General features: G+C 40.5%; 1 protein-coding gene across 1 annotated transcript in view; it reads left to right on the top strand.

The window, feature by feature from the left end:
* Window positions 1–12,875, top strand: part of OSBPL10 (oxysterol binding protein like 10) — a 109,611-nt gene extending 96,736 nt beyond the window's left edge. Inside the window, exons 9-12 of the mRNA XM_062496553.1 lie at window positions 7,697–7,883; window positions 9,281–9,463; window positions 11,292–11,445; window positions 12,166–12,875. Of these exons, the coding sequence (XP_062352537.1) occupies window positions 7,697–7,883; window positions 9,281–9,463; window positions 11,292–11,445; window positions 12,166–12,210 (569 nt within the window). The 3' untranslated portion in view covers window positions 12,211–12,875. The remainder of the gene's footprint in view (window positions 1–7,696; window positions 7,884–9,280; window positions 9,464–11,291; window positions 11,446–12,165) is intronic.
* The last annotated feature ends 2,113 nt before the right edge of the window (window positions 12,876–14,988 follow it).

Below are 14,988 nucleotides of genomic sequence, written 5' to 3'. Positions count from 1 at the left end.
AAGTGCAGTGGTTTGGTTTTGCTTATTAATAGCAACAAAATAATTATGGTGTAAAAATACAGGTATAGTCTGCTATTTCCACTGCCTAAAAGTAAAGACCAGCAGAAAGACAGTAGCTCCTTCCCTGATTGCAATATATTCCCTTTTTAACAGAAGAGACACGAAACCTCCTTACTACTGGTTTTGATATCCTTGTGATAGTCTGTGTTAGCACGTGTGTTTCCTTCTTCCTATGACTTAGGTATTTTCCTTTGAATACGGAGTTAAGGGAGTTGGGAAGGGAGTGTCAGAAGGGAAATTGGTTTGTCTGTCTGTCTCCTGCCTGTACTACTGCCAGCCTGAGTCACTGGCTTAACATTCTGCATTTTTCTGGTACATGTTCATTTCTAGTACTCTTTTGCTCAGTGAAGGGAACTATTTAATGAAAACAAAATTAAACACAGAGTCACTTATGATTATGTAGGAGTAGGGAAATTTCTTTCTCTTGCAGCCTGCACACACAGTTCCCTGGGACTGGGGGTGTCTACTGTGGGGATTATTTAAGACTTCAAAGTCCTGATGTGTCCCAGTTTTGAGAGAAAGGGTCTAAGAATTAACTGCTTACTCACCCCAAGGATTGTTTAATGCGTGCTTGTGAGAATAAGTTCTTCCCTATACTCTTTCTTTTTTATATAATCCTGGAGATATCCTAGGAGTGGAGGTGGGCTTTGGGGAACATCTGCAGTAGCAAACTCTTTTTTTCCCAAGGTTTGCTGCTGTCTTTGTGATGTGTATTCTGGGAGGAAGTCTGGGTTCACCAGTTCATAGTTGCTATTCATCTTTTTGTTCATGTAGGCAGTGCAAGGGCAGGGTCCTTCACAGTGACAGCATTTCTGGGAAGTAATGGAGACATTTCAGTTTAGCCCAAGCACTTCTGTTACATGCTGACGACTAGCAAGGGGCAGCAAGAAGTTGTGTACCACTGAGGCTTTTCTGTCATCTGACAACAGCAAGCCTAAACCTGACAGCCTCAGTTTAAAATGCCAGCTTTGCAGTGCAGTTCCTTCACTTGAAACTGCACTTTCTTTAATTTTTTTTTATTTATTTTAGGTCCAGGAAAGTCTTCCTGATTAAGTTGGTGTGTGAATTTATCAAGCTGTGCAAAAATTAGAATCTACTGCAGATGCTTCTTTCTTATGTGCTACATAAGTATAAATTCTGTGGTAGATTGAGGTCAACTTGAGTACTAGGGAATAGATTGCTGAACCAAGTAAAAGGAGCTGCTGGACTAAAAGTGTGGAAAACCTAAGCCTGTATTTACATGCCTAATAATGAAGGGCCTAATGTGAAATGTAATTTGGAGATTTTTTTCCTTGTGTTTAGGGACATGTTAGAGTTGCAGCATTTCTCAGGGGGTGAATTAGTCTAGCAAAGTTAGTGAGCTGGGCTGTGGAAAGGTGCTGTTAGTCAGAAGGCATATGAAGCAGCTACTTAAGGTGGGTAGAAACTAAAGCTAGCTCTTTGAGAAACTTTTGCACACCAAAGTTGACCAGTAAGATTGTAGAATCCTATTTTAAACTGTTAAAAGCAGATTAAGTAAGTTTCTTGGGAATGAAGTATCAGTGATCCTGCTTTTGAGGAGAGACAAAGTAACATCTCATGGATCATCAAAGTCTGTGCGCTTTGATTGTTGTGGGGTTTTTTTTTGCTCCTGTGCATTAGATGACCAAACTAATAACGTGCCATTGTTGGGATTTTGTCTTGTCCTTTTCTCCTTTTTTTTTTACATTTCCCCTCATTATGAGCGTTCAGCCCTTTTTTTGTCTGTTGCTGGAGTTAAATGATATACATGTGGGGGCCTTTGACTTTTTGTAAGACCGCTAAGGATTTTAGGTGTGGCATCATGTTACTTGAAAGATGGTTTCTTTGATACTTCCAATGTGCCCATGTCCATTTTGACACTTGGGTTAAATAATTCTGCTGTTTGTTCAATATTAGTTTCATTATACTACAGATTAAAGCAGTACTAATCGATTATGAGAGGGGAAAAAAAAATCCTTCCAGAGTGTTAAAGAACTGTAATTAATTTTTGGATAATTTAGTGGTAGTGAGTGACCATCTTGTTATAGTCAGATATGTATCAGAACAGTTCTGTTTGACCAGGTTACCCAGAGAAGCTGTGGATGCTCCATCCTCAGAGGTTTCCAAGGCCAGGTTAGATGGGGCTGTGAGCAGCCTGGTCTAGTGGAAGGTGTCCCTTGGAACAAGGTGTCCCTTATTTGGAACAAGATGATTTTTAAGGTCCCTTCCAACACAGGCCATTCTATGATGATTCTGTGACAATGACTAGAAACTTCATTGTAGCCTAATGTTGAATGCAAGCAACTGGGATGTGTTTTGAAACTTTGCTCTCTACTGAACAATATTGTGTGCCCCCCCTCCATCAGTTCAATGAAGCTTTGGAGCCAACATCTTCTGCAGTTGGCTGTTTGCAGAAATAAAGTAGTACCGAATGTTTGGACCCATAGTGTGTAAGGAATAAGGTAATGGTAATGTGTCTGTGGAGACTATGAATTATATTTTTATAGAGAGTCCTTAGATGTATAGAGCACACTGCTTTTTATGCTTTTTATTAGAAGCTGACCTAGAATGTTGTGGAAGTACAAAGGTTTATAAAGGAATTTAAAGAATTTAGGGATTTAAGGATAGTATGGTCTTGGCACACAAAGGGTACAGCTCAGTGTCCCAGTGGTGTGATGTTTTGGTGAATGTTGCACCTCAAAGTGACTAAGATTTTTTTTTCTGTCTGTGGTTTTTGTTTATTGTTTCGAAGTAACTGTTGCAGAGATGCAGAGCAAGTGGGAGAGCAGTGCTAGAAATCCATGTGGGGAGCTGTTTTACATGCTAGCCTTTCTTCATCTCTGATTATGAGCCGTCTAAATCAGGCTTGCTAATGAAATGTCGAAACTTTTCTTTGCTGTGTGACAAAACCCCCATTCTTCAGAGTAGTCAGCACTGAGTTTCCTCATGAGAAAGCCACCCTGAATAGAAAAGAGGGTATTTTGCATAAAAGAACTTCCACTCCATGTGCAGTCCTAATTCTGGTTAATGTTAATTGCGTACTAATGAAAGAGTGAGGAAGGAGATGAGGCTGTAATGAACAGGGTCACATTAAGATTTAAATTAGCAAAGGATGAGAAAATCAATATAAATATTTAATGTTTTTTACGTGGTCCATAGAATCTTTAAATGGACACTGGCTGTAGGGTAAGGATGCTGTGGTGAGCACACCTCAGTGTCAGCTGTGCCCATTCCTTTTCTGCTCTTGGATTTTGATCCAGAGCAGCAGAATCCAACAAAATGTGTCATATTTGATTTATGGGTTAATTTTGCAGAGAGCATAAAGTACATTTAAATGGATTGCTCTGTATTGTCAAGTGGCTAAGTTACATCTGGTGTTTTCACTTCTGCTATTTTAAATGTTCTAAAAAGTAGTGAGGTATAGGCTTCCAAAAAATTATTTTTCTAAATTGAAAATCAACTTGAAAGGTCTGATTGGTGGGCAGAAGGTTCAGTGCTCTTTCCAGGGTAAATTTAAAAGAAAGCAATGAGGTTTTTTCCTCTTTTTTTTTTTTTTTCCCCCCTTCTGTTCAAATACATGCATGTCTATGTATTAATAGATGTACAGGTCTGTAATTTCTACTACTGAGAAATGAGTGAGTTTTCAAATTACCAGTCCCAAAGCTTGATTGCTGCATGCAATTAGAGCTACCTAAATATTTCCTTAAGTGCTCAATTTTGAGTTAATATTTTTAGCCCATTGTTTTTAGAAGCATTTTCATATAGCATGGCACTCATTACTGAATTTAGCAAATGGTTTCAGTCTTTGAAAAATGAACAATGTTCAACACAACTGCCTGGAAGGTTTCAGACAGTAAGAGCTCAGTTCTGGCATCTCCTGTTTTCCTGTGGGGATCTGGGCAGTTGATGATGGGGCTCATCCCACACGTAACTTGTTCTTCTATGAGAAACACAGACAAGGTGAAGAGCTTCTTAAACAAGGAAACTGCCCAAGGCCCCTCGTGTCACACGTGCCATTTGTTCAGATTGATCTCCATGCAGGCAGTGGGAAGCATTAAATCCCACATGTCCCTTCTGCAGCTTATTGATCCAGAGCATCCTCTGGGTTTTTTTTTTTTTTGTCCATATGTGTTACGGGGAAATCAATTCACAAAGCTGCAGCATTAGTGAGGGACATGTAAGAGTCAAACTGGGAAAATGATATGCCAGGACCATCACTTCCTTTAATGCAGACTGAAGAGTCATGGATAGGGGTGTGACTCTGAATACATTGGTGTAGTCAAAAGGAGGAGTAAATGATACTCAGGACATTTCAAGGGGGAATTTCAATATTCTGCAATGGTTTATAACAAATTCACCCTTCTCTGTAGCATTTCTTTCTAACAAACTAGTTTACTAAATCCACTGTTTCTCCCAGAGTACTGGTCTGGTGCATTCTTCCATGTGTAATTGTTGCCTAGAAATGCTTTATATTTTTTTTTAAAGGAATTGAAAGTTTTTGAAAGAACTTTTTGATGTGAGAGGAAAAAAATAAAAAATGGGAGAATATTCTACAGCTTTTCATGAGTATTTACATATAGCCATTTTCAAACTAAACATGAATCATCCCTTACAGCAGGGAAGCAAGGGAAGAAAAACAGCCTGCGTATTTTCCAGCAGTTGTTTTTAAAGATCAGTTGCAATGTAATGATTATAAGCAGATGTTAAAATTACACATTGTAAAGTAACTGTTAGCTTTCAGTTAATTGGCTTTTAATTTCTTGAGATTGACACTTGGCACAGCAGGGAGTTAATTCAAACTGTGGTACCTATTAGAAATGTTGAATCTCAGTGTAATTTTTGGCTTCGTCTCCCCTAAGGGAGCACAGGTCTCTGTTCAGATGTTGGTGGTACAGGTACAGTGTTTGTGGTGCTTCACTTAAAAGAGGTTTTGCATGTGGGCTCTGTGAACAATGGAATGCAAAACAGTCAGGTCAGTACTAAAAGTATTATCAAGTTGTGGGCATTTCACATCTGCCCTTTAATCTCTTTTAGACTGTAATTATGGAGCTGGAGTCATATTTCAAGTGAGATAGCACTTCATAAAAATTGTATTTATTCAGGTGTTTAAGGAATCCAGAAAATATGCTACCGGGTGCTAAAAATACTGCCAAGAGAGCTGGGATCAGTTTTTAATATCTAACCTGCTGTGGTGGTTAAATATTTACGTTGAAGGTCACTGCTGCTGTTTGCTCTCCACTTGAAATGTGCTTGGCAGCACTGCAGCTCTGAGTCCCTCCCACCTGACTAGGGAGAAAAAAGCTCTTGATTCCATCGAGGGGGACAGAAGCAAATGTATACTGACCCATAAGGAAATGGTGTTTGTCATACCAGATTCCTCTCAAATTAGGAAACATCACATACAGTGATGGTCAGAGGAGGATGGGAGATGGAGGGAGACTTCTTTTACAAGGGCATGTAGTGACAGAAAAAGGGGGAATGACTTTAAAATGAAAGAGAGTAGGTTTAGGTTAGATAATAGGAAAAAAAAATTACTGAGGGGGTGTTGAGGTGATAGAACAGGCTGCCCAAAGAAGCTGTGGATGCCCCATCCCTGGAAGTGTTCAAGGCCGGGTTGGATGGGGCTCTGAGCAGCCTGGTCTAGTGGGAGTTGTCCCTGCACATGGCAGGGATGATCTTTAAGGTCCCTTCCAACCCAGATCATTCTGTGATTCTACGGTAGTTCTTTATCAACTTTATGCTGTTATAGCATCCATGTAACAAGTTTGATAACTAGAGCCATTTTTTGAGTAAAAGTTCTTTCTGGCTGTGTCCAGGATGAATTGGGTAGTTCAGCCTTCCTGCAGTGTGTTCAACTTGGATGCCTTTGCAGGAGCTTGAGGTAAAATGTGTGTGTGTGTTCTGGCTGTGTCCTCCTGGCCCTTCCCTGCTAGGGAGGGTTCAGCACATGACACCAGGAGCTTGTAACTTGCCAAGACAAAATGATTAAAGGTCCTTTTTAGACATGGCTTTTCTGTGTGCTCTTGCACTCCCAGCTCCTTATGTCATACCTGCTGGAGTGGGCGTGCTGGCTGTGTCACTGCTGGGAGGCTGAGGCTGCAGAGGTTCTGAGAACAACTGCATGAAGCTGTTCTAGTTTGCAAATGCTTTCCTGTGAAATATTTTCAGAATGCAGAAGTGAGAAATTGCAGAGTTTCCAGTGCCTGTATTTAGTTTTGTTAGCTGGATCCAATATTCAAGATCAGGGCTCTCTTGTAGCTCTTAGCTTTTAATTTTGTGTTTTGAAGTTTGTGTTTCCATGCAGTGTTAAAGGCATATTTTTATGTTGGCAGCAGTAATGTTGTGTTCCTATTTAATGCTTTTTCATCATTAAATATGAGATCACTTTGAAAAAGTAGTGTCAGTATTCCCTTAATCAGAGAGATTAATCAATACCACTAACAGTGTGTTCTTCCCCTGCTTGCCCCAGGATGAAGGCAAATGGGCTCAACCTCATCTTGTTTCTAAACAGATACTATTAGTGTGTCAAAATAACTTTCCTGTTTTTTTTTTTTTTCAAATATTTCTGGGTTCTCAGTTCCTCCTCTGATAGGTTATTTTCAGTCCCTGTTGTGAAAAAAGTATTTTCAAAGCTGTCAATTTTGCCTTTAGGCGGTTAATAAATGGGACACAAAAGACTGTAAAACTCTAATGAAAAATACACTGCAGACATTTGGCATGATCTAATTCTGCGTGCAAGGTTTATGGTGCTCTTTTCCTGGTCTTATGTCATGTTATCCTGAAGACCAAACTACAGTTTTTTATGGGAACAGAGCTGTAACCTTAGCCCCAGGGGAAGCTGCAAAGGTCTGATCAGGAAAGCAACTTTCTTTGTGCAACTTCCAAGTAATGTTGAAAAACTGCTGCTGTTGTGTGTTGTTTTTAGTTGCAGCCTCATAGTGCTGAGAGTGGAGGAACCTTTACAGAATGAGATGGAATTATCAGTATTTTTCTCTGCCTGGTAGAGACATTGGACTTGGTGCGAGTAGGGCAGTGGCCCTGCTGGGTCCCTCTTTGATTATGCAAGATTTTTTTCAAAGCCTGTGTGAGAAACCAGGCATTTTGAAATTAAGGGGCAAAGTTAATGGGAAACTCATAAGATGCCATGTTTCCTTGTTGCACCCACAGAGATGTAGAGTCTTTTACAGCATCAAGAGGAAATTAGGGGAGGACGTGGCTGTTTCGAACTGAATGGAGAAGTGAAGAGTTCTTTGGCCATGCCTGTATTTTTTTCTGGAGGGAGATTATGATATGACGCTGAGAGAGCATCTGAATTTTCAGTATGGCTATTTAGGTGGACATTCCATGTCTTTCCAGCTTTTAACAGTAAGAGAAAATAAGGAATCCAGTCAGATTTTCTGAAAAATTGTGTGGTATCATGCAGGGCCACAGAGTACACAGTCAAATTGGATGCTTTTGAAAGTGCTTGTTGGAAGAAACTTGTTCCAGAGAGCAGAGTTTCTTAGCAGACAGTGCCCTCCTTCAAGGAGGGGGCACCATTATGCTCTCCATGGATATTCATTTTGATGGTGTTAATTGGTCACTAGGTCTTATCAGTGAACCTTTTATCACCTAACTTTCTCCTCTTCTTGCACAGGTGTTCTTCACTTGCTGGAACATGAAGAAGAGTATGTCTTCACCCTGCCCAGTGCCTACGCTCGCTCAATCCTTACCATCCCGTGGGTGGAGCTTGGAGGGAAAGTCAACATCAATTGTGCCAGAACAGGCTATTCTGCCACAGTCACCTTCCATACCAAGCCCTTCTATGGAGGGAAGGTCCACAGGTACAGAAATTACTGTCTTACTCTTGTATACCTGCTGCTGGATTTCAGGGGAAAGGCTCTTAGGCATCTGTTCAGTTCTTCTGTTGCAGTGTTTTATAGCCAGATAGCTGAAGTTCTTTTCCTGTTGGTGCTGGAGATGACTTAGGGCAGTTTATATTGTAGCAATACATGTTATGTTGTTTAGCTGAATTGAATGTATTTCTCTCATTAAAATAAAGTGAATGTATCTCTCTAGGCTTTGTTGCTTGTAAAAGTTGCTGTAAGTACAGGATCAGAAAAATGTATGTGGAAAAGGCAATATTTCTGCTACTCCAGCTGCTGCTTCTGTGTGAGTTTTGTAGATGAGCCAGATGTTCCAGGTGGAACTCCTGAAAAGAGGAGAGAAGCAAAAGTGTCACTGACCATAGTGGTAGCTCCCTACTCCCACCTCTGCACTGAAGTTCCAGATGGTGAAAATGTTATTTACCTTCTTTGGTTCCCCTTTACTAAGGGTGTGAAGAGCCTCCTGTCTTGCTTCCATGCTCAAGTTGATGTCCCAGTCATTGACATCAGACCCCTGTCTTGTTCTGCTGTGGACTGTTGCAGTGTCCACAGGAGACTGTGCTTTGCCTGGCTACCTCAGTTTTATTTCAGGTGGTGTAATTATTCTTCCGTATGTGTGTCAACCATTTCAATGTTGTGTTCAGGTAAATGTCCACGTGGGGCTGTTTTGACAGGATTTTTCTTTAAAAGTTATAGATAATAATTGGTGCCATTAGGGTGGTGAAAATTTGGGGACGTTGTGCTGTATTACTTGAGCAATTATAAAATTTGAGTTTACAGATTACTTTACATGGCTTTCTAAAGCACATGTGTGCATGCTGATGGACACACGTATGAAACTTCTCCCTGCAGTTCAGTTTTCCAGTCCTACCTGTCTATTTTGCTCACTCTCAGACCAGTTCTTTGACTGATGAGGTGGCTTTAATCATTGCTCCTCAGCAGCTGAGAAGTGAACTTGCAGAGCAAAAGAAGAATACAAAGATACCCGAAGTTTTTGGCATGGGTCTTTTAACAGCATTATGTTCAGGTGTGAAGGTATCATATACTGAAAATGGCTCATGAATATCAGGGGTTGTTTTTCAGTCTGCTGAGGTAACCATTTGGCTCTGGGCTTGAGCCGAGTACAGAATTTTAAGCTGGGTTACTGCTGTACTTAGCTAGAATGTCATCCTAAAGCTGTTGCTGTGTTAGAAGAGCTTTCCTGGGATGAGTAATTTTTGGAGGCAGCATGACTGCTTCGCTTGAATAATTGATTTGTGGAGGTAGAAAGCTGCTTGTACCCTTATCAAGGTAGTGCTTTCATGTGCTGATAATAGATGGTACCAGTTATTTCTGCGTTATCCCCCTTGAATCAGGGTTACAGCTGAAGTGAAGCACAATCCAACAAACACCATTGTGTGCAAGGCACAGGGAGAATGGAATGGCACCCTGGAATTCACTTACAGCAATGGAGACACCAAAGTGATTGACACCACCAAACTGCCTGTAATCAGGAAAAAGATCAGGCCTATAGCAAACCAAGGGCCGCTGGAATCGAGGTAAGGGCAGAGACTTTGCAGTGCCGTCCTGAACTTGGGTGGGAGCAGAGCAGGGAAGCCAGTTGCAGGTCTGAGTGCTGTGGTTCAAAAATTCCTTGCTTCCTACAGCACAGAGATCTGGGCACAGATTGCTGAGGTTTTGTGTTAGTTCCTTGGAGCATAAATTACACTGTAGTGACGAGTACATCGATTTTGTAGATGGGGAAAATGCCTGAATTTGTTTTCTTGAGCATCTGGAAAATGGTAATGCAGTGTTTTCAGCTTCTTCTTAGAGTGATTGCAACATGGTAGGCAAATCAGTCAGTTTGTTACAAGTAATTCAAACTGGTGTTGCATATCATTGAAACTGGTACTTCATATTTAATATATTTTAGAATAGGTATAAACATATATAATATGTGAGGCAGTATGAGATATAAAGACACACATATAGTTGGTTTTGAGGCTCTTGGCACTTACATGATACACCTAACTCTGTCTAGGTACATTAGGAATAAAAAAGCTGTTCTGTATTCACTGTCAATAACCGTTGATGTTTATCTTCAGAAAAATCAATACTTTAATTGAATTTAAGAACATTTCATTGGGGGATTTAAAAATATGAGTTAAACTACATTTTATTATCTATAAATGTCTGTTTTACAAGGGCGTCTTGACTCATTGTGCAGGGTCAAATACAGTTTGTCTACTTTCTAGACCACTTGCTTGTCCACAACCTCATTTTTCCCCTGTAGTGTGGAACATAAAGATTGTAGTACATTGTAGTAGATTCCCCTGTAGCAGATTGTAGTAAATAAGGAAACCAGTAGCTTTTCAGTATATTTATTGTGTTTTTTAGATACTAGTCAGCAAATTGCATCCATTCAGTGTCTCTGCAGGATCTGACAGTTTACCATATTGTAAACACAAACTCATTTAAACAGCCCTGGACATATGTGAATGCTATGGTTGCTTTCAGACAGAGGGTAGTTTGGATTAGATATTATGAAGAAATTCTTTATTGTGAGGGTGGTGAGGCTGGAACTGGAACAGGAACAGGTTGCCCAGAAGGTGTGGGTGCCTTTTCTCTGGCAGTGTTCAAGGCCAGGCTGGATGGGGCTCTGAACAGTCTGGTCTAGTGGGAGGTGTTCCTACCCATGGCAGGGAGGGTGGAACTAGAGGGTCTTTAAGGTGTCTTTCAACCCAAACCATTCTGTGAGGGTTTTTCTCAGTGCTTTTCTGGGCAAAGTTTCTGCTAGGCTGATATAAGGCACTTTATCTGAGTGTGGCCAGCTGTGTGAGAAACGTGTATATCTGTGCTGGTAAATATTGTAACTGGGAATACAGAGCACAGACCTAGAGGGGCTCCCTAAAATCAGTTCCTCTGTTAGTGACCTCGCTGGGCCAATTCCTGGCCTAATTCAATGGACTCTTGGGTTTTGGCTGGCACTCCCTTATAATTAAAAAATTTAACTGCAAAAAACCTGCAGAATTAAACGCCTGTTACTTGGAGGGGGAAGAGGAACATCAGTAAGGAATGTGAACTGGAAATCACAAAAATAAATCCACCTGCTTTGAGAAAAAAGCTCAGATGGTGAAAAATCAGGAACATAAACAGATTCTGCTGAGAAAATTGCATGGCAAAATACTGGGAGTTGAGTGAATCTGAAAATCTGGTCCACTAACGTGATGAATATACTAGGAGAGTGATGGTTCCCAAACTGTGGGATTTGGTAGACCAGCATGGATAGTGTGGCCTCAGCCTGCTGCTCACCAGACTCATGTCCAGCAGCACTGGGCTGTGGCAGAGCTGTTCTCACACTCCCTTGTGCTCCTTCTCCCTGGCCAGGCGCCTGTGGCAGCACGTCACCAACTCTCTGAAGGAGGGGAACATCGATGCCGCCACGGAGCACAAACACCGCCTGGAAGAGAGGCAGCGGGCAGAGGAGAGGCAGCGCACGGCACTCACAACTCCCTGGAAACCCAAATACTTTGTCAAAGAGGTACTTGGAGTTTCTTGGTTTAGAGACCCTTTAGCAAGTTTCTGCATAGTGAATGTCCATGGATTTTGTCATGGGCTGGTGTTGTTATGTACCACTGATTGCTTAAATTTTGTTTTTGACGGAGTCTGGCTCTTGAAGGAGAGCAGTGGACTTCTACATGTCTATGTTGTGAACTTGTTCACTTTACTTCAGTTTGATTGCTTTTGGTCTGGATTTTTGGGGTCTAATGTTAGGCATGTAAGTGATGTGTTTCTCTGTAAAGCCCAGCCCTTACTTTTAAAATTCTGCATAGTCACATCCACTATAATCTTAGCATACTAAGATAAGTGCAATCCAGGGAGATTTATCCAGAGATTTATCCACTGTAAGTAAGCATTGACATCCTAGACACAGTCTTGGGTTTCATCTGTGTGAAAGGAAGCAGATTACTAAGTTCATCTTTCTTCTTTCTTTGAGGAAAGTTAGAGGGGAAATGAGACTGACTGAGGGAATTGTTGCATTAGCTTCTATTTAAACCAGTATCTCTTCCATCTTCTCATTGTATCTCTTCCCCCCTTGTATTTTTTTCCCTCCGGCCCACATTATGCTCAATTCATTATACACAGAATTTTCAGGTGACAGGGATGGCTTCTTGTTTGGTCTTATTTTAGCTTTTGTGTGGACATAACAGGTAGGGTATTTATAAATCTTATTTGTAAACTCTGCTTAATTTTCTTACAGGGTGATGGTTGGCTGTACGTGAATCCTCTCTGGAAGACCCATTGACAGGAGAGAGAGTTGCCTCGTAACTTTACCTGAAAGGCATTAAAATGATACAGTATGTAACTTCAGGATGTCCCTTGGATAGGCCCTGTTCCCAGAAGATCCTCATGGGAAGTTATGTACTGTGAATGATGCATCTCAAAATAACCACGAGCTCGAGATTATTCAGGAGCCATTTTGTGTGTGCAGATCCACAGACACACAGGCACACGTCCCTATGTACCCATGGTGTGCATGTGTTGTGTGTGTTATTTACACTACATGTAAACAGTTCCAACACCAATAGCGACTCAAAGACCTTTTCCTCCAAGTGTTAGGGCACAGGACCCTGGCTGGACTCAGCCGGGGTTCCCCAAGTTGTGTGCTTGCAGGATCAGGCCCTATGCTAGTATTTAAGAAAATACTTTTTTATTAGTACTGGTTAAGGTTTTTCTATTTTTCACTTTTGCCAAAAATGTTTTGCACTTACAACGTGACGTGTCTCTTAATGGCAGTCGTTCTGTCTGAACAGTCACTGAGAAACTCACTTTGACATAAGAATGATCCACTGGCTGTGCTCGCTCTGGCTTGCTGAGTTCAGGGCGTGTTTCCTGTCACTGACAAGTGTGAATTTCCCGCCACCCTGTAAGAAGTAGCAATACCTTCTCCAGAACATTGTTCTTCACACCGGCCCGTTGTGGTGCTTTGTCTATTCATGCTCCAGCTGTTCAGTCAATCTCTGGTCACGACCCCCGAGCCAGCTGCTCTGGTAACTTTGATCTTCTGTGTAATGTTCTCTGGCTGCTGTCATGCCAGCACTTCTGGCTTACATGTTCTACTAAATGGGATTGCTTCTGATAAAACATTTGGATGAGTAGAGACGATATAATTAGCCTTCCCAGATAAATGATTCCCTGATGTAAAAGTAACAATTTAGTAAATTATTCGACTGAGACAATAACTTTATGTATGAAAAAATTGAAATGGGATACAATTTGTTTTGTAGTGTTAAAAATAATAATTTAAAAACCTGTGGTTTGATCTTGCTTTGTAAGGTACCCCCCCTGTGACACTGACAAAGTGGATTATAGAAGTATGTTAAGGCTTTGTCACTTTTTAGTTTGTATTTGTTGGAAGAGAAGGTGTTTTTGAGAGGTGGCAGCAAAGGGCACATGTACAATGGGCTCAGTACTTCATTCCACAGTACCCCGTAATGAAACCAGTCTATTTCTAACACACAGTAGCATGGATGCCTGTCTAGAGCTGAGTAATTTTGTGCCTTTTGTCTGCTTTGTTTATACACTGACTTATGCTTGATAGTTACTACACAAAGACATCTAGGTAAAAGCACTGCTCACATCTGTCCTTGTGTGTCCTGCATTTTGTGCTTTTGGTAGATGTTAAAATGTCTTGAGCAGCTCAGAAGGCTGAGCAGAGGAGGTGTGTGTGTGCACAAGGAAACATTCCATTAGTTTCTCCTTTGGATTTGATCTTCAGATTTCTATTTAATGAAGGTGCGGCTACTTTTTCCTCCTAAATGCTATTTAGTCTTCTTGTCTTTTTTTTTGCACATTAGAAAGATTCATGTTCTAAATTATTTAAATCCTATTTTTTAAAAAAAAAAGTGGATTGTATGAGCTTGGTTTTTTAACTGACACTTTTTTTTTAAGAGAAAAAGAATTCTTATTTTTTAGGAATAGTTGATGTAATAGTTTTCTGTAACAAAACCAAAATGATGCTGTTGTAGTAATTACTGAACTGCTACTGAGTATCATCAGGAACACTTGTACTATATAACCTGCAAGAATTCACTTTATAATGGATCCACTCTTCTTCTAGAGATTAGTCTGATAAGTACCTAAAAGTATTCCTACAGTTTGTAATATCATCAAAAAGAACAATGGAAAAAGCAGAGTAAAACCCATGGAACATCCTCCCAGAGCTCTCCCACACACCAAAGAACAAGACACATCCTCACTAAATAGCCATTGCAAACCTCTGTGTGTCAGGCATGTAGGCCTGGGCCCCTGAAGGAGTAGACCTCTTTCAGCTGGGATGGTGTGAGTGTAAAGGCTACAGAGATGCTGTAGCTGTCCTTTTAAGGAGAAATTTGAATAATTTTCTGCTTGTAGTTTATTGAAGATTTTCTCTGTCTGCATGGTTGGTTGTTTCTGCATGCCGAGGACATTCCACTTGTGCTCTGACCAATGTTTTGTTCTGTTCTGATGCTATGAAGAGTCCCCTCATGCCATTTCCACTGTTTCTTTCCCAGATTAACTTGGGAGACACAAACTTTTAAAAAGTCCTTTCAGAAAAGATCCCATCAGCAAGAGATTCCAGAACAAGATTCACAAGTATCATTTTATTTTTCTGACAGTATGTTTTCAGTATATTTTGCAGGACTGAAGAGTAAATATTCATAAGCCTTATTCTGTAGGTCGTTCCAATAGCTGTCTTGGAATTGCAAGTAAATACTTTCCTTTTCAAGTAGCCGATGTACACTGAATTGTAATGTAAAAACTTCCATGTACTTCAATTTTTTTTTTGTGCACACCTGTAGAAGCCTATGCAACCTTTTTCTTTCTTAAATTAGAAATGTTCAGAAAGAAAATTTATACCTTTATCATTTAAAAGATGCTCTGGCAGTCTCTTCTGATTTGCCTTCCTTTCATAATTTGTGAATTTAAAATGAGAATGCTCATGAATAAAAATTTGTTTCATTTAGTAGTGGGATGCCCTTTCTCTTTCCATGGAAGCCTTAGTTCAGTGGTGTCAGTCACTGACTGTCCAGGAACTGTACAA

This window comes from Cinclus cinclus, chromosome 1, assembly GCF_963662255.1.
Source record: "Cinclus cinclus chromosome 1, bCinCin1.1, whole genome shotgun sequence".
Lineage (NCBI taxonomy): Eukaryota > Metazoa > Chordata > Aves > Passeriformes > Cinclidae > Cinclus > Cinclus cinclus.
This window is presented reverse-complemented; position numbering and strand designations above follow the sequence as displayed.